At 40.8% G+C, this 24,758-nt stretch overlaps 1 protein-coding gene across 2 annotated transcripts; it reads right to left on the reverse strand.

Moving 5' to 3' along the window:
* Positions 1–926: 926 nt before the first annotated feature.
* LOC144534412 (arrestin red cell-like) lies at positions 927–24,043 on the reverse strand. Of its 2 annotated transcripts, none has more exons than XM_078276324.1 (14): positions 23,730–24,043; positions 11,891–11,921; positions 11,707–11,767; positions 10,931–10,975; positions 10,648–10,844; positions 10,171–10,298; positions 9,154–9,289; positions 8,955–9,039; positions 8,284–8,356; positions 7,394–7,531; positions 7,209–7,292; positions 6,796–6,872; positions 4,429–4,546; positions 927–2,403 (listed from the first exon to the last, which is right to left on the reverse strand). In XM_078276324.1, the coding sequence occupies exons 1-14, from the start codon at positions 23,750–23,752 to the stop codon at positions 2,304–2,306; spliced, it is 1,296 nt and encodes a 431-aa protein (XP_078132450.1). In that variant the 5' UTR covers positions 23,753–24,043; the 3' UTR covers positions 927–2,303. The 2 variants fall into 2 exon arrangements, with proteins under 2 accessions (XP_078132450.1, XP_078132451.1); XM_078276325.1 differs by having other exon boundaries at positions 4,429–4,483; positions 23,730–24,040.
* Between the last annotated feature and the right edge of the window lie 715 nt (positions 24,044–24,758).

The following is a 24,758-nucleotide window of genomic DNA, read 5'->3' on the forward strand; positions in this document are numbered from 1 at the left end:
GGGAGAAACGGATGGGTCAAACAACACAGCACTTTTAACCCAGGAGACCGGGGATCATGTCCCGTTCTTGTCCCGCTGGCCCTGAAACGTACATTTTAAAACTAACCCACCAACGGTCCCATTCTTGTGGGTGTGTCAGTTAAACGTACGTCCCGACCCCGAGCGTCGCAAAGTGACTCCAAGAGTCCCGACCAAGAGCGTCTAAATATGACGCTAAAGGAGACTTTTAGCGTCAATAACAAAAACGCCAAAGGCACCTGACCAAGCGTCCGTATTTGACGCGATGGGAGTGAGAATGTGTTGAAATCAGCAGAGCGGTACACCAGAAGTAGCCAGAAGTAGTAGGTCTCCCGTGCGCTTGCTCTATGGGCCGCACAGTGAGGAAGCAGCGTTGATCATCAAGGTCATTTTGGGCTCCATGATGGCTTCATGCGCAACTTAGCAACTCACATAGGAATGAACGGGGCTCCGCCTCGATCGCTGTATCTAGTTCTTATAACACATCCATGGCGTATTCGTGTTAATGACCCTTCGTCGACCCTTGGATGTTTTGTTCCAGTTTTGCACCAGCCGCATGATTAAAAACGCCAACGCGCCCTAGGATTGGGCATCGAGAACCGATTCCTACTTGGAATCGTTTAAAAACAATTACGATTCCAGTTGGATCGGTTCTTTATTGGAATCGTTTGGAATGGTATTTCAAATCCGATCACTGCTTCTCCATTTAACATGCGCAACAGGAGCACAGTAAGCAGCGCTCTAGTCTGGCTTCATTTTACATTGAAAAAGCCCTGCAAACCACCACTGAATAAAAATAAAACTTTCCTCTTATTTGTGAAAATGGGCATGTGACCCGTTTCAACTCCACCCCTCAAAGAATCAGAATAGAGAACCGGAATCGAAAGGAAGAATCAGAATTGGAATCAGAATTGGAATCAGAATTGTAAAAATCCAAACGATGCCCAACCCCAACGCGCCCACTCGCTCACTGTGAATCCTCGGGACAATGACCTGCTCTATTCACACATGGGCTCAATCGATTCATTAAAATTACACAGACGGCTGATGTTCACGGCTGCAGAGTATGTGTGAATGGGACTATACATAAAAATAAAAAAATAAAATAAAAAAGGTCTGTTCCAATGATATGCGTTCCACAAAATACAAAAGAAACCTATAAAATAATATTGGTTTATGTAACTCTACCCGCTAGCTAGTTGTGCTCCTGATATAAAAATGCATTTCATTTGTTTCATTATAAAGTGGCTAAGAAACACTCAAAAGGAAACCATAAAAGACAACAGCTGACCCATCCTCGATATAAAAAAAAACACCACTCGTATTCCTTTGTTGAAAAGCTAATATTCTATAAACCTGAATCACAGCAGCATGTACAATACTGACATCAGCAGAATGATGAAAGAGTCAAGCAGCAGCAGCACTTCTGCAGGAACATCTCTAAAACTGTAGCCTCACTTAGTTAAACTCCTGTGCACTACGGTTGCCTGAGTCACTGACCATCTCCTCCTGTTTTTACACAAACATACAACCAGTGTGACTTATAGTGCGTTCCATTTCTACTCAGAGGTCGGAATTTCTGAGGTCAAAGTTGGAAACACAACAACAATCCAACACGGCTGCTCGGCAGCGTCGGACCAATCCCGGAAGTGGAACGTCGTGGATATAGACTAGTTCGGGTGGGACATCATTCCCAGCTCCGACTTCCGAGGTGAACGGAACGCACCAGGGTTTACCCCAGCGTATTGCAAGCCAGGTGGCCCACCATGTCTAAGTTGCCCCCCCCCACCAGGCCTAAGCCACTGGGAATTATTTTTTAACATATTTTTACTTATTTTAAAACAGTAGGAAACTTAGACAGTCATATTTTCAAATCTCCAGTTAGCTTTTAGCGCTGACTTAATGCAGGGCTCTCTGGAATCTGTCTTATAGCTTTTTTTTATTTTTTATTCTCGATTTCCTGATTCCGTCTACGATTCTGTCATCACAGAAACTATTGGGCTCTACATTAATGCTGCCTTCAGTCTGTTACTGGCCCTAACTCTTGCCACCGGGCGAAAACAACTTTTCTGGGGGAAACCCTGCGCACTATTGGTTTCTTGACTGCTCTTTTAACAAGAGACACATCTAGCAGCCCATACAGAATAAATGGTACAATTAAAGCATGTGGTTAGACTCAAGAGGCTGTCTTTAGAAGTTCTTCTCCGTGGGTTCCCGGGGTTGAGGGGTCCCGTAACCTCCCGCTCAGACAGCTGACCCTGCTGGCGAATGAGGAGGGGGAGGAGCTAGCAGAAGGGGTCGCCCTCATCCTTGTCGAACGTTATCCCCGTCAGCCCCAGGCGAGCAAAGTCTTCAAACACAAAGTCATCACCAGGAGAGGAAGTACTATAAAGAGAAGGAATGTCATCATCTACCTGGATAAAACGTATATATATATTACTTAGGGTTGGGTACCGCTCACATTCTTTCCCGGTACCGATACCGGTAGCTGGAATTCAGTTCCGGTACCCAATGGTACCTTTGTTCGGTACTTTGCATGGCCCAGAGGAAGTGAAACGTTAACAGCACCATGACTACAATAACTTTTTCAGCAGATGTCTTACTTACAACACGTTGGCGTTAGCAAAGATGTTTTGTGTTTATATGTGCGGGCGTGATTTATTCAGTTTGATAAATCCAACGGTAGATTGGCTGGTTTACTAAACAGGGAGGGACTAGAAATCCTGTCTGTTTTTTGTATTTTGTATTTCAAGAGCAAATTGCTCCACAATATGAATACAGATTGATCACTTATTTGGTTGTGTAATCACAATATTACACTTGAGGAGGCCTATAGCGTACTTCAGTCATTTCGGACCTCGAAATGAAACCCTCTGATGTAATATGGCTTAAACAAACGTCAACGTTAAACGCTGATGCAGTTTTAAATGTTTTATCACCACGAGTTTACAGACGTCTCTGCTGATTGAGTATCACCTGTGACCAAACGAGAGAAAACATATCTCAAACATAGACTTAATATTTACAGCAGCGCGTTTATGTATTTGGTTGTGTTCTGTGTATTTGCAGCGCGTTTGTGTATTTGGTTGTGTTCTGTGTATTTGCAGCGCGTTTGTGTATTTGGTTGTGTTCTGTGTATTTGCAGCGCGTTTGTGTATTTGGTTGTGTTGTGTGTATTTGCAGCGCGTTTGTGTATTTGGTTGTGTTCTGTGTATTTGCAGCGCGTTTGTGTATTTGGTTGTGTTGTGTGTATTTGCAGCGCATTTGTGTATTTGGTTGTGTTCTGTGTATATGCAGCGCGTTTGTGTATTTGGTTGTGTTCTGTGTATTTGCAGCGCGTTTGTGTATTTGGTTGTGTTGTGTGTATTTGCAGCGCGTTTGTGTATTTGGTTGTGTTCTGTGTATTTGCAGCGCGTTTGTGTATTTGGTTGTGTTCTATGTATTTGCAGCGCGTTTGTGTATTTGGTTGTGTTTGCTGAATGCTGCGCATGTGTTGTCAAATTAATGAAGTCGTTTTCTTAATTTGCTTGTGTTTGGTCTATTTGTATGCGTTTTCTTAAGTTGCAGGGCGTTTGCCCCTGTCGGCCACCGTAATTTTCCCATGTTTTTGTGTGTAAGTGACTGATATTTGAAATTGGTCCAGTATTAAGCGTGAATGGTGTAACCGGCAGCCACAGACCGGGCTGCAACGTAACCCTATGGGGCAAAAGTGCATCGTCAATTTGGTCCACCAAAAGGACCTGCTGTTTTTGCCACTGACAGGCTCAGATTATTATTCTAAGTGTCTGACAACATTATGGAAAGGATGGAAGGAGACCTTTCTGTTTAACAGTTCTGAGGTTGCTGGTACTAAACCCACCAGATTCCAAAAAAAGCAATTATTTTAGCACAGAGCAAACATATTTTCACATGTAAATCGGTAAACTATGTGTTTATTTCAACCAAAACTAGAGTTGTGATGGTTTAAAAAGTGGAAAGACGACCCAAAACGGCTTTTCATAATTTTATTTTGTTTCTGTCGACTTTGAATGAAGTGTATTTTACGATGCTAAAATTAATGTTTATTTACATGGAGTCTGGTGGGTTTAGCCAACGCAATTTCTCGGATGTTTTTATGTTTAAAAAAGGATCTTACTCTTTAACAGAAAGGTCAACCTCCTTAGAAATCCTTTCCATAATGTTGTCAGACACTTAGAATATTAATCTGAGCCTGTCAGCGGCAAAACGAGCACTTTTGTGATTTTTTTGTGAACACAGTTACATCGTAGCTTGTTTTGCTGACTGCCTACTGTAGCGATCTCGGTTAATACTGGACAAATAGTAAAGATTGTTGTTTCCATCAGTCACTTAGACACAAAATCATAGGAAAATAGGGTCCAGGTTAAAAAAAAATAAAGAAAAAAAACTTACTTCATCTCAAACTCTATGAGGTTTGTATCCACGGTAGCATCAGCCTCTGGAGCAACTACAAACAAGAACAGATGACGATTACATTTTAATCCAGACATCTTCAAGGTCCTCAGAGTTACTGCCCGGGGGAGAAAGTTATTGTTTAATCATTTAAAAAGGAAAGAAAATATTTAGTAACACTTTATTTGAAGGTATCTACATAAGAGTGACATGACACTGTCATAAACACATGACACTGTCATGACACAGTCATGACACATGACACTGTCACGACACAGTCATGACACATGACACTGTCGCAACACATGAACCCTAACCCTAACCATAACTTGTCATGACAAAACCTGAATGACACTTACTAAAAGAATTTTTTCCAAAAGTTTAAATATGTCTGAAAATATACATAAACACAAGTCCAAGATATTATTAGCAAAGATAAATGGGCCTATTTGTGATTTGTTTTTCATGGAAATGTGATGACAGGCTACTGGCCTGTATGTAAGGTAGCCATCCACAGATACAGTAAGGATTCACTGTGCTACATGTTTAACATTAAAACAGCATGTATACATACAGTGGTGTGAAAAAAGTGTTTGCCCCCTTCCTCATTTCCTGTTCCTTTGCATGTTTGTCACACTTAAGTGTTTCGAACATCAAACCAATTTAAACAAAAGTCAAGGACAACACAAGTAAACACAAAATGCAATTTGTAAATGAAGGTGTTTATTATTAAAGGAGAAAAAAAATCCAAACCATCATGGCCCTGTGTGAAAAAAGTGATTGCCCCCCTTGTTAAAACATACTATAACTGTGGTTGTCCACACCTGAGTTCAATTTCTCTAGCCACACCCAGGCCTGATTATTGCCACACCTGTTCACAATCAAGGCATCACTTAAATAGGAGCTGCTTGACACAGTAAGGTCCACCAGAAGATCCTTAAAAGCTACACATCATGCCGAGACCCAAAGAAATTCAGGAACAATTGAGAAAGAAAGTAATTGAGATCTATCAGTCTGGAAAGGGTTATAAAGCCATTTCCAAAGCTTTGGGAATCCAGCGAACCACAGTGAGAGCCATTATCCACAAATGGCGAAGACATGGAACAGTGGTGAACCTTCCCAGGAGTGGCCGGGCCGCCCAAAATTACCCCCAAGAGCGCAGCGACGACTCATCCAAGAGGTCACAAAGACCCCACAACAACGTCCAAAGAACTGCAGGCCTCACTTGCCTCAGTTAAGGTCAGCGTTCATGCCTCCACCATCAGGAAAAGACTGGGCAAAAATGGCCTGCATGGCAGAGTTCCAAGGAGAAAACCACTGCTGAGCAAAAAGAACATCAAAGCTCGTCTCAATTTCTCCAGAACACATCTTGATGATCCCCAAGACTTTTGGGACAACATTCTGTGGACCGATGAGACAAAAGTGGAACTCTTTGGAAGGTGTGTGTCCAAGTATATCTGGCGTAGAAGGAACACTGCATTTCATAAAAAGAACATTATACCAACTGTAAAATATGGTGGTGGTAGTGTGATGGTCTGGGGCTGTTTTGCTGCTTCAGGACCTGGAAGACTTGCCGTGATAAAAGGAACTATGAATTCTGCTGTCTACCAAGAGATCCTGAAGGAGAATGTCCGACCATCTGTTCGTGTACTCAAGCTGAAACGAACTTGGGTTCTGCAGCAGGACAATGATCCTAAACACACCAGCAAGTCCACCACCGAATGGCTGAAGAAAAACTAAATGAAGACTTTGGAGTGGCCTAGCCAAAGTCCTGACCTGAATCCTATTGAGATGTTGTGGTATGACCTTAAAAAGGCCGTTCATGCTCGAAAACCCTCTAATGTAACTGAATTAGGACAATTCTGCAAAGATGAGTGGGCCAAAATTCCTCCAGGACGCTGTAAAAGCCTCATTGCACGTTATCGCAAACGCTTGGTTGCAGTTGTTGCTGCTAAGGGTGGCCCAACCAGTTATTAGGTTTAGGGGGGCAATCACTTTTTCACACAGGGCCATGATGGTTTGGATTTTTTTTTCACCTTTAATAATAAACACCTTCATTTACAAATTGCATTTTGTGTTTACTTGTGTTGTCCTTGACTTTTGTTTAAATTGGTTTGATGTTCCGAAACACTTAAGTGTGACAAACATGCAAAGGAACAGGAAATGAGGAAGGGGGCAAACACTTTTTTCACACCACTGTATATGAATACTTCAATAATTATTATTGTATTACTTTAGAATTGCATGGCTTTAGGCCGCCCTACATGTTATTGTAGGCCCAGTTTAATACGCAACTCAACTTTTTTAAAATATCTGTAGTAGGGGGTCCCTGCTCCGTCTCTCTTTCAGCTAGTGTGTGTGTCCTACCTGTCTGTGGTTGGGAGCTGGGCTGGTCTAAAGGTTTGGGATGCATCAGGACGAAAGGAAGTTCCACTGCTACATCCCTACACACACACACACACACACACACACACACACAAAATAGTTGTGACATCAAAAAACAGAACTATTCGTCTGCACAGTTTTATCATTCTCACAAAAAAAAAGTGTATCTTTCTGTGTACTCAATAGTTTTTCTGTGAATCTACAGTTGATGCATCTGGCCCCTGGTACACCTAAGCCACCAATGTTTACCCATATTTGAGATCTATTCTTTTCTTTTTTTTTTTTTTTTTTTTTAAATATATACACACACACTATATCTTTCCATAGAAAAACAGCAAATCCTTTGTTCATTATCAGAAGCCATTGCTGTGAAGAGCTCGAGTGTGTTCACCTACCCTCCACGAGACACCACCAGTTTGACTTTGACTCTGTAGGAAACCAGGATCCCCATCGTCTCCTTGTTGGTCCCTTCTTTTACTCTGCAACAAAAGAAGGGTTTTTGTGCTTCTGTGCATAAAAAGTAAAACCTTGTGTGTGTGTGTGTGTGTGTGTGTGTGTGTGTGTGTGTGTGTGTGTATACATGGTGCTGGAGGCCAGGTTGGTGTCTTCATGCTTTAGCTTCCCATCCAGGGCCAGTCCTCTCTTTTCCCTGTTGGTACCCAGCATGGGGGTCAGAGTGTAGACCTGGCAGGAGGTGGAGCTGGGAGAAACCTGATCACTGGGGTTTGGGGGTGAGGGGTAAAGGTCAGGGAGGGAGGAGCAAAATGGGAAGGTTAAAGAGTGATCCATTTGTTATGTCTGTTGCTATATACTGCATACTTGCAATAAAAAAGACTTTGAGCAAGGAAGTTTATTCTTAAGTGCAAAAGACAGCAAGAAGCACCAGCAGGAAGCTGGTAGCATATGTTGGTAGCTTTTATTTCAAATGGTCAATTATGTCTGCTTTTGCGTACAAAATAGTCTCATCTGCATACTAATGCAGTTGACAATTATTAACGTGCTTGTAGTTATTAATAGGGATTGTAAAGAGAACAGGACCTAAAAAGGATCCCTGTGGAACCCCTTTGTTAATGTTGAGAAGTGCCAACATACTCATAGGGGCTAGACGGCCATGTTGCTATATATCGGCCGATATTAGCTTCTCGCAGATATGTATCAGTATCTGTGTATATGTCGGCCGTTAAGGAACAAGAACTTGCAGTGCAAAAATGCCAAACTAGGTTTGACGGCATTTAGAAACTGTCACCTTACCATATTTTGTTCACCAGAGAGCACTGACAAGTTGATTTGTAACAATTCTAAAGAAAGATTTTGTTTATGTTATGTGTTTATGTTATATATCGGGCAACATATCGTTACCGTATTTAAAAAATAAAGAAATACCTATATATCTGGATTGGTTTCAAGGAATCAAAGAATGGAATGAAGCATGGATAAAAATGTAGGATAACAGTATAGTAAATAACTCACTCTGCTTCAACCTGGGCAACTGGACACTTGTACTGAGCCGTGGAAAACAGACAGATGTCAGCATACTGACGAACTGAGGAGCAGAGAGGAGAATCCTTTAGTCCTCATCCAGATTACAGTAGAGGCAAGATGCTTGACTTCAACTGTTGCTTCCAACAACAATACATTGTCGTCTCAAGCAGAGATGTGGACTTGAGACTTCGTGAGTTGGACGCGAGTCACCTTTTTGATGACTATCAAGTAGGCTATGTAGCGACAGTAGCACAAACTGTAAATCATGACTGGACGACTCAAAAAAGTCCCCGGTATGTGATTGTCATGATTGGATGATTGGCCGTCAGTCAAACGAAAGGTTTGACTGATGGAAACACGTAACATCTAATATCCCTGATGAAGCCACATTAGTCGGACCAGATCACCACAATTGCTGCGTCTGTGCCACAAGTAATCACTTTTGGATTTAAAAATTCCACGCAAGAAGGAACAAAGTGGACTGCTGAATGCAATCCATGTATGGTTTTTTGGTTTAAAAAAAGTGGTCTTGCATTGCCAGACGTACCTCCACAGGCTGCGGAGACTTACTTGGGACTTGGTCACAACACCGATCAGTTGTTGATAAAGTGATAATAATTGAAACAAGGGCGCAAGTGTGTAAGGGCAGGTGGAGTTACCCGATATCTTCACCCTCTTCACAGTCTTGGTGGAGTTGTTGGTGACGTGGACGTTGACACTGATGGGCTCGCCATGGTAGTACAGCTGGAGAGAGGCAGAGACTTAGCAGTGTCTGTGTGTGTGTGTGTGTGTGTGTGTGTGTGTGTGTGTGTGTGTATATCCCAGTCATCAAATTGCAAATCAATGTGTGTGTGTTACCTCCTTATCCAGCGAGACCTCTAGGTGTAGAGATCTATCGGACATCAGGAAGCTGCGACTGGTCTCCACCATCGGCTGTGGACCTGGCTTCTCCGGAGCGTACTGAACCTTCCGGATCACTAGTTGCACAGAGTTCCTACATACACAGCATACATATACATGTACATTTATGGAAATGACACACCACACACAACACCAACAACATCATAGGTATTAGTAACAGGGACTGCCGTACATTGACAGGGTTTCTGCAGGTTTCGCTAAGTCAAATTTAAGACTTTTTAAGACCATTATGAATGATTAATATTCTAAGTGTCTGACAACATTATGGAAAGGAGGTTGACTTTTCTGTTAAATAGTAAGATCCTTTTTTTAAATAGGAAAACATCCGCAAAATTGCGTTCGCTAAACCCACCAGACTCCATGTAAATAAACAGTCATTTTAGCATCTTAAAACACACTTCATTCAAAGTCGACAGAAACAAAATGAAACTATGAAAAGCTGTTTTGGGTCGTCTTTCCACTTTTCCAACCATGACTCTTGATTTGGTTGAAATAAACACATAGTTTACCGATTTACATGTGATAATATGTTGGCTCTATACACGCTAAAAGTATTGGGTTTTTTTTTTAAATGGAGTCTGGTGGGTTTAGAGCAGTTTCTGGTTAAACAGAAAGGTTTTAAAAAGGTCTCTGTACGGATCCTTTCCATAATGTTGTCAGACACTTAGAATAATAATCTGAGCCTGTCAGTGGCAAAAAACTGAACTTTTAGTGGAACAAATTGAAAAGGTTGTTGTTCCTATCAGTCACTTACACAAAAAACATAGGAAAATAGGGTCGTTACCCTTTAAGACCCCACGGAAACCCAGATTGAGAACTGGGCATTCCAAACTGGTGCACAATATTGGCTAATGGCTGGTTTCAAAGAATGTCATGCCAAAGAAGAAACTTTTTTTTTTTCAGTGTAGTCTCTAGGAGTGATAGTTAGGTAGCTGGTGTCTGAATGTGTTAAACCTTTGGTGGATCTTCTCCTCCGCAGTCTTAGCACAGAACGCTCGAAGCTCATAGTCCACACCACACGCCTTCCCGGTGTCCTCTGCGCCCGGCTGGAGGGTTACTGAGCAAGGCAGGTTCTGGGGGATCTGCCACGTGTCAAACAAAGTGAAATCTAAATGGCAGCTCTAGGTGCACAGTAATATGGAACACTCTAAAGCTAAACAATACACGTACCTCATCTTATGCCACAAGTCACAGCACTTAAACATATGTGAACTGGGTAAGAGCAGGTTGGTTTTGTTTACTAGCAGTGACGGTTTTAGACCCTTTTTAGGGGGGGCTCAATCCCAATCATTTGATAGAGTCAAAAATGCACAATTTGAAAGTGAAGGGGGACACAAGCGGGATTTTTGAAAAGTGTCCCCAGTGGAAACGGCACCCTAGTCTCTCCGTAACACAACACCAGATCACACCTGTTGCGTTTAGAAGGCTTACAGTGAAGTGGAAGGGGTAGGCGTGCTGACCCAGCTTCTTCAGCAGCCTCTCCTGCAGCCGGCTCAGAGGCGTCTTTTTCTCCTGCGCAGGAGGGAAGACCTGGACCGTGCTGACGTACAGATCCTTCCGGAAGGAAAGGCCCAGGACATCCAGGTCCTCCCGGCCGTAACGAAATGCACAGGTCAGAGTCGCAAACACTGGAGGACGAGTGATTAAACGGGTGGTCAGTGGACCGGTCATTCAAGTCCCTACTTACTTTGCGTCTACCTTCGAACTTTCTTACCTTTTCGATCTTTCAGATACTCTGGTTCTATGAGGAGCACTCCGTCTAGAACACACATACACACACACGTAAAATAAACACCTAAATCTGTATTTTGGATTTTGTTTTCCCCACTAATCTGAAATAGGCCAAAACCTCAAAATTGAAAAATGATGCATTTTCCTGTAAGGTCTCCAGTTAAAGCTACAGTGCGTAGTTTCTGTCTCCCCCATGAGGAATTCTAAGTAATGACAACAACACTGTCGGAGCATCCACATGATGCAAGCCTGCGGTGATCTCGCGCCACCCCCACCCCCCCTCCTCCACACAGTTGCTAGTAGCCAAGGAGGACACGGAGGATTTAAAAAAAACATGATGGACTCTTCAGAAGAGGTCACTATCTTGTAGTTTCGACGTCGTCTTCGTCTCCGAAGCCGAACGCTGCTGTTGTCCTTTCTCGGCGGTGACGCGTCACTCAAGTTTCTTTGCGTGTAAGTCGCCGGACAACACCATTTTGTAAACATAGCCACACTGAGAAATACAGAGAGAGTTTTGTGGAGCTGACAGGCTTAATTAGCTTTGTTGGCAATGGCTTGAATGTAATGGACGTTTATAATATAAAATAGGTGCGCACTATATGTTTGGGAATTGGACTCTTAAATACGGAGGGTGGTGATGATGATGGTCCTGGATGAGAATGATAGTCTTGTGAGCTCAAGTCTGATCTAACTCCGAGAGAGTGTGAGTGTGAGTGTGAGTGTGTGTGTGTGTGTGTGTGTGTGCGCATTTGGACTCACCGACTGGATCCACGTGGTCTAAGTGATCAACAAAGTCTCGCTTCCCTAGATAAACTGTGACCTGTGGAAGAAAGGAGACAGACAGAAAGGAAACGGAGGGATTAGGGTAATCCACGAGAGGAGATGTTCCAGAGAGGAAGAAACATTGAGAAGAGCCTCCACACAAACATATTGTATATCCCACCTTGCAGTTGGGGCTGGACTTCTTAAAGACTCTGTTGAAAGAGGGAGAGAGCATATTTTATTAACAGTGCGTGTATGTAACTCAAAGTTGGGATTCATTTATTAATACTAGCATATTAGCAACCTGGCCAACCTCTAGTTTTGTACAGTTCTATGGCTGAACTACACAAATTCAATGCAGCGCAGTTTGAAAATGTCCCGCAACATTATATTCAAGCAACTGCTGCAGTCGATGGCGATATTGTAGTGTTGACTATTGGTGATTTTCACAAAATATTTACACAATGAGATTTTTGATAAATAATCATCAGTAATGATTAAGTGGGTAAAGGCAAATACTAGAACAGCTAGAACAGTCATGTAAGTTCAGAAAGTGACATCACTTTACTGTATTGCAGCCTTTAAAACCAGGAAAACACAACACATATTACCATATCCAAAATTTAAGACCATATCTAGCCTCATACATCGATACCGATATAATATTGACATATTGCCCAGCCCAGGCTGGATCACACCGGTATTGGTTCTTTCAGATCTCACAGTAGCCTAGTTTGAGACTTTTGCTTTATTTCTCCTTTTAGGACATTTGCCATGCCTTGTGACTTTACTTCCAGTCAGGTGTAGGGCTGCAAAATGGAATGGGAATATTCAAGGTTGAAACTTTCCAAGGGAATTAACGGGAATTAACGAGCGTAAAGTGGAAATATAGGAGTTGTTTGCTGATAAATACCATGTACTATTATGCAGATAGAAATACATCTTTAACCATATCATAAGCAGACATAATTGTAAACCTTTCGGATAGAAAAAAAGAAGAAAAATCAACAATTTAAAGTTGAACTTTAAAGGTCCTATGACATGCTGCTGTATCTGAAGTCTCTTTTATATAGACCTTAGTGGTCCCCTAATACTGTATCTGAAGTCTTTTATATAGGCCTTAGTGGTCCCCTAATACTGTATCTGAAGTCTCTTTTATATAGAACTTAGTGGTCCCCTAATACTGTATCTGAAGTCTTTTATATAGACCTTAGTGGTCCCCTAATACTGTATCTGAAGTCTCTTTTATATAGGCCTTAGTGGTCCCCCTAATACTGTATCTGAAGTCTCTTTTATATAGGCCTTAGTGGTCCCCTAATACTGTATCTGAAGTCTTTTATATAGGCCTTAGTGGTCCCCTAATACTGTATCTGAAGTCTTTTATATAGGCCTTAGTGGTCCCCTAATACTGTATCTGAAGTCTCTTTTATATAGAACTTAGTGGTCCCCTAATACTGTATCTGAAGTCTCTTTCCCGAAATTCAGCCTTGGTGCAGAATTTCAGCCACTAGAGCCAGTCCCACAATGAGCTTTCCTTAGTATGTGCCATTTCTGTGTCTGTAGCTTTAAATGCTATTGAGGAGGAGAGAGGGGGGGCAAGGTGGAGGGTGGGGGTGTGGCCTTGACCAACTGCCATGCTTCGCTTGTTTTCAAGCCATGTCGTCTCTCTCTCTCTCATGGGCGGGCCAAATTCTCTGGGTGGGCAAAGCAGAGAAAGGGGAGGTAACCTCCCCCCTTCTGACCTCATAATTCCAGATCGGCCCATCTGAGCTTTCATTTTCTCAAAGGCAGAGCAGGATACCCAGGGCTCGGTTTACACCTATCGCCATTTCTAGCCACTGGAGGACCATAGGCAGGCTGGGGGAACTCATATTAATGTTAAAAAACCTCATAAAGTGAAATCTTCATGCCATGGGACCTTTAAAATTAAAAATGAGTTGACTCCCCTTAACAAATAAATAAAAAAAAGACTTCTCTCCAAAAAATAAAGTATCTCATAGATATGATCCCACGGAGAGTCTCTGATGCCTCATCTTCACTATCCAAGCTGAATTCCTTTTTTACAGAATGTTGTCAAATGATCTGTACATGTCATGGAAGAGTGCGCTGCTGAATGCAGTGCACGTTACAATTCAATTACATGTAAAATGGGCATACTTTTAACCAAAACATGCCGCAAGACCTAGATATGCTTTTAATTTGTATTTCCCCAACAAATAAATCCAATATCAAAATGTATGATTTTAATAATTAAAATGATGCAAAATTCCAGAGCTTAACTTTTAAAAGTTCAATAAATTTGCCGAACTTTTGCAACCCTAGACTGGCGCGTTTATGTATCCACTAGTATAACCGACTTAGATGTCCGATCAAACTGCATTATGGGCAAAGTAGGCGTCTGGTTTAGAAGGAGGAAGACTACGTGGTTCTGCTGCACGGAGAATGGTGCAATTTGGTGTGCGTCCTAACCAGGGGTTGATGCATAGACTAAAAGTAGTCTCGTATTGCCAGACCTTCCTCCACAGCGCTGCAGAGGAAGGTCTGGCTAGTCCACACGGCATTCTGGGATGGGAGAAAAACATGCTCTGGTTTATTGGCATTTCTTTAAACCAATCACAATCGTCTTGGGCGGTGCTAAGCTCTGGACGGAGCCACGGTGCCTCTGCAAAATAGCCTCGGGAAGGAACTTGTTCTGGTGGAACAAGTGTACGTTCAAAAGTTCAAAAGAAATTTTGAACAGATTTTATTTTATTTTATTTTATTTTATTAGGATCCCCATTAGCTGATGCAGAACATCAGCTACTCTTCCTGGGGTCCACACAGAACAATAAAAAAGCAGTATAGCTAGTATTCTTTTCCTTGCAGATATACATATTCCTTTCCATGTATGCTGATAATAATATATATCATCACATTAAATACATAAACACAGAACATAGTAAAAATTAAATCTTACAACATCTTCGTTTACATATCAATACTCCTATACATAAACTAAGTACAAAAATATGGTTACAGTCTTACAGTCTTAGGGCCCTTAGATGATCCTTTACTTGTTTTTTTAAAACTTGATATATTAGGCCCTTTGGCAATCTCTGCTGGAAGTGAGTTCCAAGCAACCATCCCTCGATACAATACTGTACGTTGCATTGATTGTGTTCGGGCTCTAGGCAGTTTTCCTAGATCTTTCTTTGCAGCACTTGACCATATCATTGGGAAATAGTCAAGATGTGATAAAACTAGAGTGTGCAGAACTTGTTTGGTTAGGTGTGGTGTTAAAAAAAAGGCGAGCATCTTTTTATAACAGAAATATTCCTCCCCATCTTTCCAACAAGAGAATCTATATGTCTTGTCCACAATAGTTTACAATCTAAGAAAACACCAAGAAGCTTTGTTTCCTCTACTTGTTCAACAGCTACATTATTCAACATCAAATTCAACCGAGGCCTAGAGCTCAAGGAATGTTTTGTACCAAATACAATGCTTTTAGTCTTTGACATGTTTAGGAATAGTCTATTGTTAGTAACCCATTCTAGTGCTATCTGCAACTCTTTGTTGAGTGTTGCAGTTATTTCATTAATAGTAGGTGCACACATGTATATTGTTGTATCATCTGCATACATGGACACATAAGCTGTTTTAAAGGCAAGTGGAAGAGCGTTAATAAAAATTGAAAATAATAAAGAGATGAGCGAACTTCCTTGTGGAATTCCACACACTAAATGTTTTGTGTCAGAAAAGCTTCCATTAAAGAAAACTCTTTGCGTTCTGTAGGATACATAATTTTCTATCCATGATAAAGCAGATGGTGCAAAACCATAACATACAAGCTTTTCCAATAATAATTTGTGATCAATAACATCAAAGGCAGCACTGAAGTCTGACAGTACTGCTCCCACAATATTCCTCTGATCAATTTCCTTTAACCAATCATCCGTCATTTGTGTAAGTGCAGTGCATGTTCCCTTTAAGCGTGCTGATACTTGCTTGTCAAACTGTTAACAGAAAAGTAGCTCTGTATCTGGTCAAATACAGTTTTTTCCAATAGTTTGCTAAGAACAGGCAACAAACTAATAGGTCGGCTGTTAGTGCCGTTGAAGGCAGCCCTAGCTAGCTTGAGCAAAGGAATAACTTTAGCTTATTTCCAAATTTGAGGAAAAACGCTAGTAAAGGCTTAAATTGAAAAAGTGACATATAAGAGTGGCAATTTGGTCAGCAACCATCCTCAGTAATTTTCCATCCAAGTTGTCAATACCAGGTGGTTTTTCATTATTGATGGACAACAATATTTTTCTCCACCTAGTTCTATACTCACTTTGCACAATTCAAAAATACAGTTCTTGTCTTTCATTATTTGGTCTGTTATACATGAATATGATGGATTACAACTTGTTGTTGGCATTTCCTGCCTTAATTTACACACTTTGCCAATACAAATGATCATTCAAATGATTAGCAATTTCAAAGGGTTTAGTAATGAAAGACCCGTCTGACTCAATGAAAGATAGAGTTGAGTTACTCTTTCTGCCCATGATATCATTTAAGGTACTCCAGAGTTTTTTTCCATCATACTTTACATTATTTATTTTACTTTCATAATACAATTTCTTCTTCTTTTTGTTCATTTTAGTCACATAGTTCCGTATTTCACAATATGTTTGCCAATCAGATGTACATCCAGAGCTTTTTGCCACTCGTTTGGCCTCATCTCTATCAACCATGCATTTTTTCAATTCCTCATCAATCCAAAGGGCACTAACAGTTCTAACTGTCAAAGCAGCAGTTTCATGAATACTTCAACTGCAGCATCTGGGTCCGTCATCTTACTCACATCAGACCAACAAATATTTTTAACATCATCCACATACGACTCACAGCAGAATTGCTTGTATGATCTCTTAAACACTACTTTAGGCCCTGCCTTTGGAACTTTGACTTTCCTGGATATTGCTACTAGATTATGAACACTAAATCCTATGGGAACCGATACAGTTTTTGAGCACAGTTCTACAGCATTAGTGTAAATGTGATCAATGCATGTGGATGGTATACGTCATCTAGATAGTCTAGCTAGCTGTCTGGATTTACCCTGCAGAGATCTGAGGAGCAGTTAACCATAGTCCTCAGAAATCCACCAGAGTTTAGAAAGGCAACACAAAGAAAGAGGAAGGGGACGGACATCAGGCTTAAATGAGGGACATCCGGTGGAATTTCCTGCAGCACCTGAACAATCCCGGAAGTGGAACGTCGTGAATATAGACTAGACTAAAAGTAATACCAAAACATCTGGCAGCGTCAGAAGTACACGTCAAATACATTTTTCCCCAAAGATAAGTTTCTGTCATTTTAGGTAGTTGTTATCATGCTGACGAGTTGAAACGTCATGATTTACCGGATATTTTGGCTTTACTTTTGTACAGTGGGAGGAAGTGGAGATCAGACCCCCAGGTACAGCGCTCAGCCTTGCAGCCAATTCTGTCCAGTGACCACTCGCGGTATTGCAACGAAAAATCCCCCACGTGGCCCAAAAACGATTTTCCCCATAGGCCACCACCATTGTAATAGAGCTGTCTGTAAAACTTTTAAACTGCTGCCAGGACATCTTAAACTTTCTATTCTGAATTTTTAAATCAATGGACTTTTTATATTTGAAAAAAAAACAAAAAAACATCCCTCTACACAAACATCAGTGACATCACTACATTCTCCCAGGACCAGCGGGAGAAACACTACTGTCCATATTAACTGGGCTGCATATCAGGTAAGTAAACCCCGAAAGCTTAGAAACTTTTTGCCATATGCACCCGGCGAGCCAATCCTTTGAACTGAATTAGTGCCATTTTGGGATCCAGTATCCAGTAAAAAAAAATACATCCATGGTGGAGACGCATTCATCTTTACATACAGTCTATGGTCCTAACCTCCAAGCCCCAAGGATGCCCCCAAACCTCCCCATTTCTAACCAAAAACATGAACACTCACTCTGGCCAATACTGCGAACATTGCCACCACACTAGATTTGCTAAAAGCTACAGTTCACTGACGCCAGTGACATGATCAATACACGGACAATATCTGTCCATGTAGCGTTGCCTGCGTTTCACAGTAAACAAGGGAAACAATAAGGCCTGATTAGTCAGAGGGTCTATATAACAAGCTGCGAGTATAGAAACTGTGGATGTCATTACACTCCAATACACACTCGCAGCACAGTATAATAATTTCCTGTCCTTCATATAAACACAAAGTGAGCAGTTAGAAAGCAGCAGTGATGGTTGGCAGTACAATGAACTGTAGGACAGGAAGGTCACGATAAACTACAACTAAATATTTACCGGAGTCTTACACCGTGTCTCAAAACGGATCGTGCATGACATTTACTCTCATACTCTCTGTATGTGCAGCAGAACAGAGCAGAGGCCTGTCTATGACCATGTGGGCCTGATTAGATTACAGTACACAGCATGGAACATTCCCGATCCTGAGACATCAATCATCACAATGAAAAACTGCAAAAGCACTCGACAAAGAACAATGGCATTAAACGGACATGTTTTTAGAGAAACACACTTGAGGAACTATTCCAAACTCATTTTAAGGAAATCTCCACCCTCTGATTCTCTTACCGTGTTAGATATCATCAATCTGTGTTGTAAGGCAAGACAAGATTACTTGTATGGGACCATTCAAACATAAAAGGCAACTCAACATGCTTTACATAAATCATTACAAACTAAATTTAAAAAGACAATGGGAAGGAATAAAACTAAAATAACAGTCTGCAAGCTCCCATGAAATGGATTAAGTGAATGTAGAATATGCACAGCATTAATATTTGGCGTCTAGGCTCTGACCTCGTGATGATAATAACTGCCCAGGAGAATGCACACTCAGAGCTTACAGGTGGCAGCTGGATAGCGGTGGGTCTTTCCAAATGTAAATGGACTGTATTTATATCACGCTTTTCTAGTCTTAACGACTACTCAAAGCGCTTTAACATAGTACAGGAACCGTTAACACACATTCACACACTGGTGGCCATGGCTGCCGTACAAGTTGCCACCTGCTCATCGGATACACACATTTGCACACCAATGGCGCAGCATCGGGAGAAAATGGGGTTTAAGGACACTTGGACGACCGCACTACCACCTGAGCCACAGCTGCCCCCATGCTACATGAGCAGCAGGTGACAGCATAGCTTACAGGTAAACAGTGTGGCATACAGTGAGAACACCGGCATGATCAAAAGAGTGTTGGATAGACTGTATTTTGCAGTGAGAAGAGTAAGCCAGCTTGCAGGCTTCGCTTCATGAAATAATAATTTAGAAAAAAAAAATTTAAAAATAAAAGCTGTACGTACATTTGAATGAATGAATGCTTTATTTCGAACATGTAAAAAGGAAATACACTAAAAGCTAAACACTGGAGTGTAATCTGCATAACTGGGGTAAGTGTTGGTGTTGTTTTGCAAAATCGGAGCTTCGTGGGAGCAACAGAGGAGGCCCAAGAATCGAGCCCTGAGGAACTCATCTTAGGTAAACTTTTGGGTGCCATGTGGCACTAATGATTAGCATCATTGTCGCTTAATTTGTCGATTATTGTTTGCTCTATAAAATGACAGAAAATGGTGAATAATGTCGATCAGTGTTTCCCAAAGCTTGTTTTGTCCACAACTCAAACATATATTCTGTTTACTGTCAGAGGAGAGAAGAAACTAGAACATATTCAGGAATCAGATCTTTTTTCAAACTCAAACTGATTATTGGATTATCAACAAAGTTGGTAATTGATGAAATAGTTGACACGTAATCGATTAATCTTTGCAGCAATGTTGCCATGCCATTGGTCAAACAGCCCATTATTCCAAAGACGTAATAGTTGGACGGCCCGTTATTATAACTTAGTTCACAAAAGAGCTGAAGTTAAATATCAGCTGAAAAGTCTTTCAGGAGTCATACAAAGTCATTTGATATGATTATGCATTATCTGTTAAATTAAGCAATACGTTAAGGGTGTTTGGAAAATAGTAAGGCCGGCAGTCACTAACCTCCAACTCCAATGTGTATTTTAGGAGCAACAGGCTTTCGGAGCAGTGGGCTTTTTGGTTTTCAGGATAACAGGCTGTCGGACTATGTGCTTCCGTTCCAGGACATTTTTAGAACTATTCGGGTTTCGGAATAATGGGCCTTCAGACCAATGGTCAGTCCCCAATTTAGGTACGTTTTCAGTACACAGACAAGTGTGTAAACAATGTCACCCACACCACAACTACATCAGAATCAGAAAAGGATTCATTGCCAAGTAAGTACCACTTACAAGGAAATTGCCTTGGTTCTTTGTGCATACACAAATATTACATTTTTAGACTTGAACGATTATTAAAAACAAGAACATTAGGGGTTACAGGGTACAGTTTTACTCTTATATTTAATATTTGCATTATCATTAGTCCAGCAAGACCCAGTTAAGTCAAATCAGTTGTTTTGTTCAGCTTTCCAGAGTTTGGGGGATTCAGAGTTTGCTGACCATTGAGACCTTGTCAAGTTGTTTTCCATTTAGCTAACACACAGGCGTGTCAAAAGCAAAGCAAAGAGAAAAGAGCAGAGTGTCTGTACTTAAACTAAACAGGAAGTGGGTGAAGTATTCCAGGAAATGTGGACAGTGAATACTGTGCGCCAGTGGTGTATATGCCAGAAAAAGTATTTTGTGACCCACTGTTGAGACTAATCTGCCACTTGAGAAGATTCTTTCTGGCCTACAAGCAGAGCTGTTGTCAAGACTATTGAGGCCATGTCAGCTTAAAGTTTTTGCACACTGCTGCACTTTTAAGAACATTATCATGGTGCACGTCCAGGAATGTGCTGCCTTTAACATTCTGAGGAAAGAAAACAGGGGCAAAGAACAAAATAAACATCCTGATTACCAACGAAAACTTCCATTACTTCCTTAACACGGGACGTGTGAACCCCTTCCTGTCAACCCCTTATCCTAAAAAGGCCCAAAAACGTGATGTCATCATAATAAAACTACTGAGGTCAGCACTGAGGACAGGATATATCCCCGCCAAAGTAACCCACAATGTCATTTAAATGTTCACACTCTTACGCTCTTAGTTTGACAAAACTAGCTGCTATAAACTGGCTGTTCTAGCCACAAGTGGAATTAAAATGAAAACTAAATAACCAAATGTTAAGCGATTTGAAAGGTTTGGAAATGATCCAACAGCCAGGCCTCCAAAATGTCGCAATTTTTCCACAACCTAACCCTTCCCTATTCTAAACACAATGAGTGATCATTCAGCACAAAACTCCCCCATAAATAAGCTATTATCAATGCTCTGTGCTAAAGAGATCAAAAACTAATTCCATGTAATTTAACCCTCCTGTCATCCAAGGGTCAAATCTGACTTGTTTTCAAGGTTTCTACGTCAGAAATTTGGGTTTTGTTCAAGCAAATTGCCCATAAACAACATCGATGGCTCTATACAACCCTCTTTGCAAGTGAAGGATCAGGAATTTTGGTTGTTTTATTCAATTTTATTTAGCATTTGAAAAATGAAATGGTTTGAAAACAGTATCCTGACTAAGCTTTGGACAGTCTGTAATTATCCACTAAATCGTAACTATTCATAATTCACAATTTCAGCTTTTTGTATGTAAAAAAATGAATGTAATGGCCAGTATGAACAGGAGGAATAATCACAGCAAGCAAAACGTCTTTCACAGTACATGTTAGCACTTGATTATTGTTTTTCACAGACTTGAAGATTTGTGAAACTATCCTTTAAAAGCAATGTGTCAAACTCAAGGCCCCAAAAACATGGGAAACTGTTTTTCAAACTGCAATTACGCGACACATTCAAAAGCACAATTTGGCAGATTTCCTGACTTTGAGACTCAGAAATTCCCACACAACTAGTGAGTTTGCAGTGAGTTGGCTAAGTGCTAGCCTACTTATCAAAACGCAATCATTGTTTTGCCTGATTTGCTAAATTCTATGATGGCTAAGGACTTTTTTAGGGCTTTCATGTAAAACGAACCAGGGTTTTTTCCTGACTCAGAATAGGCCTTTGGGGGTGACTACACACTACAGTAAGCACGATCGGTCTGCGTACAGTAAAAGCAATGAGTCTGTGTTATCTTATTTGACAGAAATCTACACATGCATTCGCCTGTTATTTCTGACGATTTGATAAACTGTGTATTATACTTGAGTAAATAAAACCCCAATTAACAAAAGTGGTTAAACAAATAGGCCTAATTGCTGGTACAGCCTGACTCTGGAGAATAAATCTGAGATTAGCGCTCATATTCAAGTTTCTGTTCTGCTTGTTTTACGGTTGTTTGGTAAATTCCTCTTAAAGCACATTTAGAGAGGATTTGAATTGCTATTTTTATTTTCAATTGTTATCATTTTGGTAACTTCTTGGGGGGTGGGCGCCAGAAATTCCTCTACGCAGGAAAAACCAGTGGTGTAGTCTACGTGATACGCAGGTATACCCACTAAGAAAGCCCCAGGATTTCCATATACCCACTTAAAAATGCACAATGACACGTAACAACATACTTTCCATTATATTTTTGATATATTTTGAATTGCCATCTGTGTTTTCCTTCGCATAGGCTAAATAAAAAGGTATATCTACCATAAGTTGGTGCAAAAAAAGTCTATCAGATTGCAGGAAATGAAGTCTGTGACGCTCAAAATTTTCCCTGGGGGAGGTCACCCAGACCCCCCACTTTGATATGTCCAGTCTGATCCATATAGTACAGTATACCCGCTAAAATACATTAGACTACACCACTGGGAAAAAGCCTGCAAACTGTAAGTGAGAAGGCCTTATAATGAGATCAAAAATATTTGAATTTTTCGATTAAATAAAAGCATGTCAATAAACTATACATGTCTGGCCCTTGGTGTGATTCTCATTTTCCAGTGTGGCCCTTAGTGAAACTGAGGTTAACACCCCTGCTTTAAAGCCCCTGTGATTGGAGTAGCCTGTTGGTGTCTTTGGCGACTCCTAGTGGTGGGCTGCTATAGCCACCGTCACCAAATCTGTCAAATTCTCCTTTATCTCCACTATCTGTCTCTCATGTAATCGTCGTTTTTATATTGAGACCTTTGCATTGAAAAATGCAGACAAGACACAGAAATAAGTCGGTCTGCCTCCGCACGTTTGCCGCCGCTGACTTCAACTGTACTTCAACACTGTAGAAGAGAAGCTACTTTATCAGCCAATTCTGAGAGTTACAATGTACCGTTATGCAACTGGATGTTAAGTTAATATGCACCTTGAAAAAACCAATAGCCTCCACGGTAAATAAAAGTGCTGCCTGCCAAACACCTGTCGGGTTAAACAAAGTTTGACTTCTGTCTATATTGGATTATAGCCTACTGTACCTATAGGCCTATGTGACTTGAATAATCATCCACGTCAAAGTATAAACGATTATTAGCTTACTGAGAGGCAACGTCTGCGGCTACATTCCCTACTGCTAGTGCTCAAGCATACTCAACACCCCCCAATACGCCTCGTTTTCTCATATGAGGAAGTTACGCCAGACTCCTTTCCAAAATGTATACATTTTAAGGCAATTTGACGCGGCCTTGTTTGTAGTCAAACGCAACAGCTGCATACATGACAGGACAAGAATGTAAACTTCAGTGAGCATCCACTCTTCAATTCGGCATTACTTTTATGATCGGTGCCGTTGGAATATTGATATATTTAAAAGGGAAAAAAATCAAATTCCAGTCCTCCAAAATCCATGGCGAAGCGAAAGAGTCGTGTGAATCTGGTTCGAATTTCGTAGTGTCTTTCACACATAGGCTACACGTTTGGCTATTTCGGCGATAAACAGCAGAGGTTTCATTTGTCTTTTTTTTCTTTTTTTTTTTTTTAAAAGGAGCTTGGATACTTCCCTTTTTTCTCCTCACGAGTTAACGGAACGTATAGCCTACGTCTTCTATTTCCATCCCGTGACAGCACACATTAGCCAACTGGATGATTCTCTTACCTGGTCCCCGTTTTGTCCCCCATCTCCTCAGTGTTGTGTGGACACTAGTACGTCTAATGTACGCTGCTCTGTTGTCAGTGCTGGTCCAGGCTATGTGCTGCTGCTGTTGCTGCTGCTGCCAGCTTTTTGGAGTAAGTCAGCCTGTTTCCGCAGTTTAGGGATAAAAACCACGCCTACACATAATATGATGGGCACGACAATCACTCAAGGCACTTTAATACACCTGCAATCCCAATTCACTCTACTACTAGCATTAGCTAACAGTAAACAGTGGTGGCTAAAGTAGCCTACATTTACTCAAGTAGTCTGTTCCTCAATACATTTATTACAAGTAGGCTATACTTGCACTTCCACTAAGTGGTGGAAGTAGCCTACTCAGGTCCTTTACCTAAATAAAAGTACCAATATCACAATGTAAAACTACTCCTTACAATTAAAGCTAAAGTATTCAAAGTAAAAGCAAAAAAAGTGCCATGAGCATAAGTCATCAGCTGTTCAAGTTGGAGCTATAGACTGAGACGTGATGGTTCCCAACGTAGGGGTTGGGCCCCTCCAAAGGGTCACAACATGAATCTGAGGGGTCGTGAGATGAAGAATAATGGGAGCGGGAAGAAGAAAAACAAAGTTATGGTACACAAATCTCTATTCATAAAAATAAAAAAAAAACATGTCTCTAATATATGATTTTTAGTTTTAATTGATAATTTCACTAGTTATTTAAATAAAATAGTAACTATAGCTGCAAAACAAATGTGTAGTAGAGTAAAAGGTATTATATATATATATATATATAATATATATATATATATATATTGGGTCACAGAGGTAGATTCTATAGTTATTCATTTTTTCACCCAGATGGTTGGAAGAATATTTGAGGATTTTAGAAATAGGCCTACTTTAAGAACAACGGTAAGTGTTTTTAAACAACCTTCTTTTTTTAGAAAAACTGTGAGGGTTTCCTCTGTGACCGGAGTGCTAATATGAGGCCCACAAACTGGGACTGGGACTCATTTATATTCAAAGCAA

Source organism: Sander vitreus, chromosome 19 (genome assembly GCF_031162955.1).
Source record: "Sander vitreus isolate 19-12246 chromosome 19, sanVit1, whole genome shotgun sequence".
Taxonomy (NCBI): domain Eukaryota; kingdom Metazoa; phylum Chordata; class Actinopteri; order Perciformes; family Percidae; genus Sander; species Sander vitreus.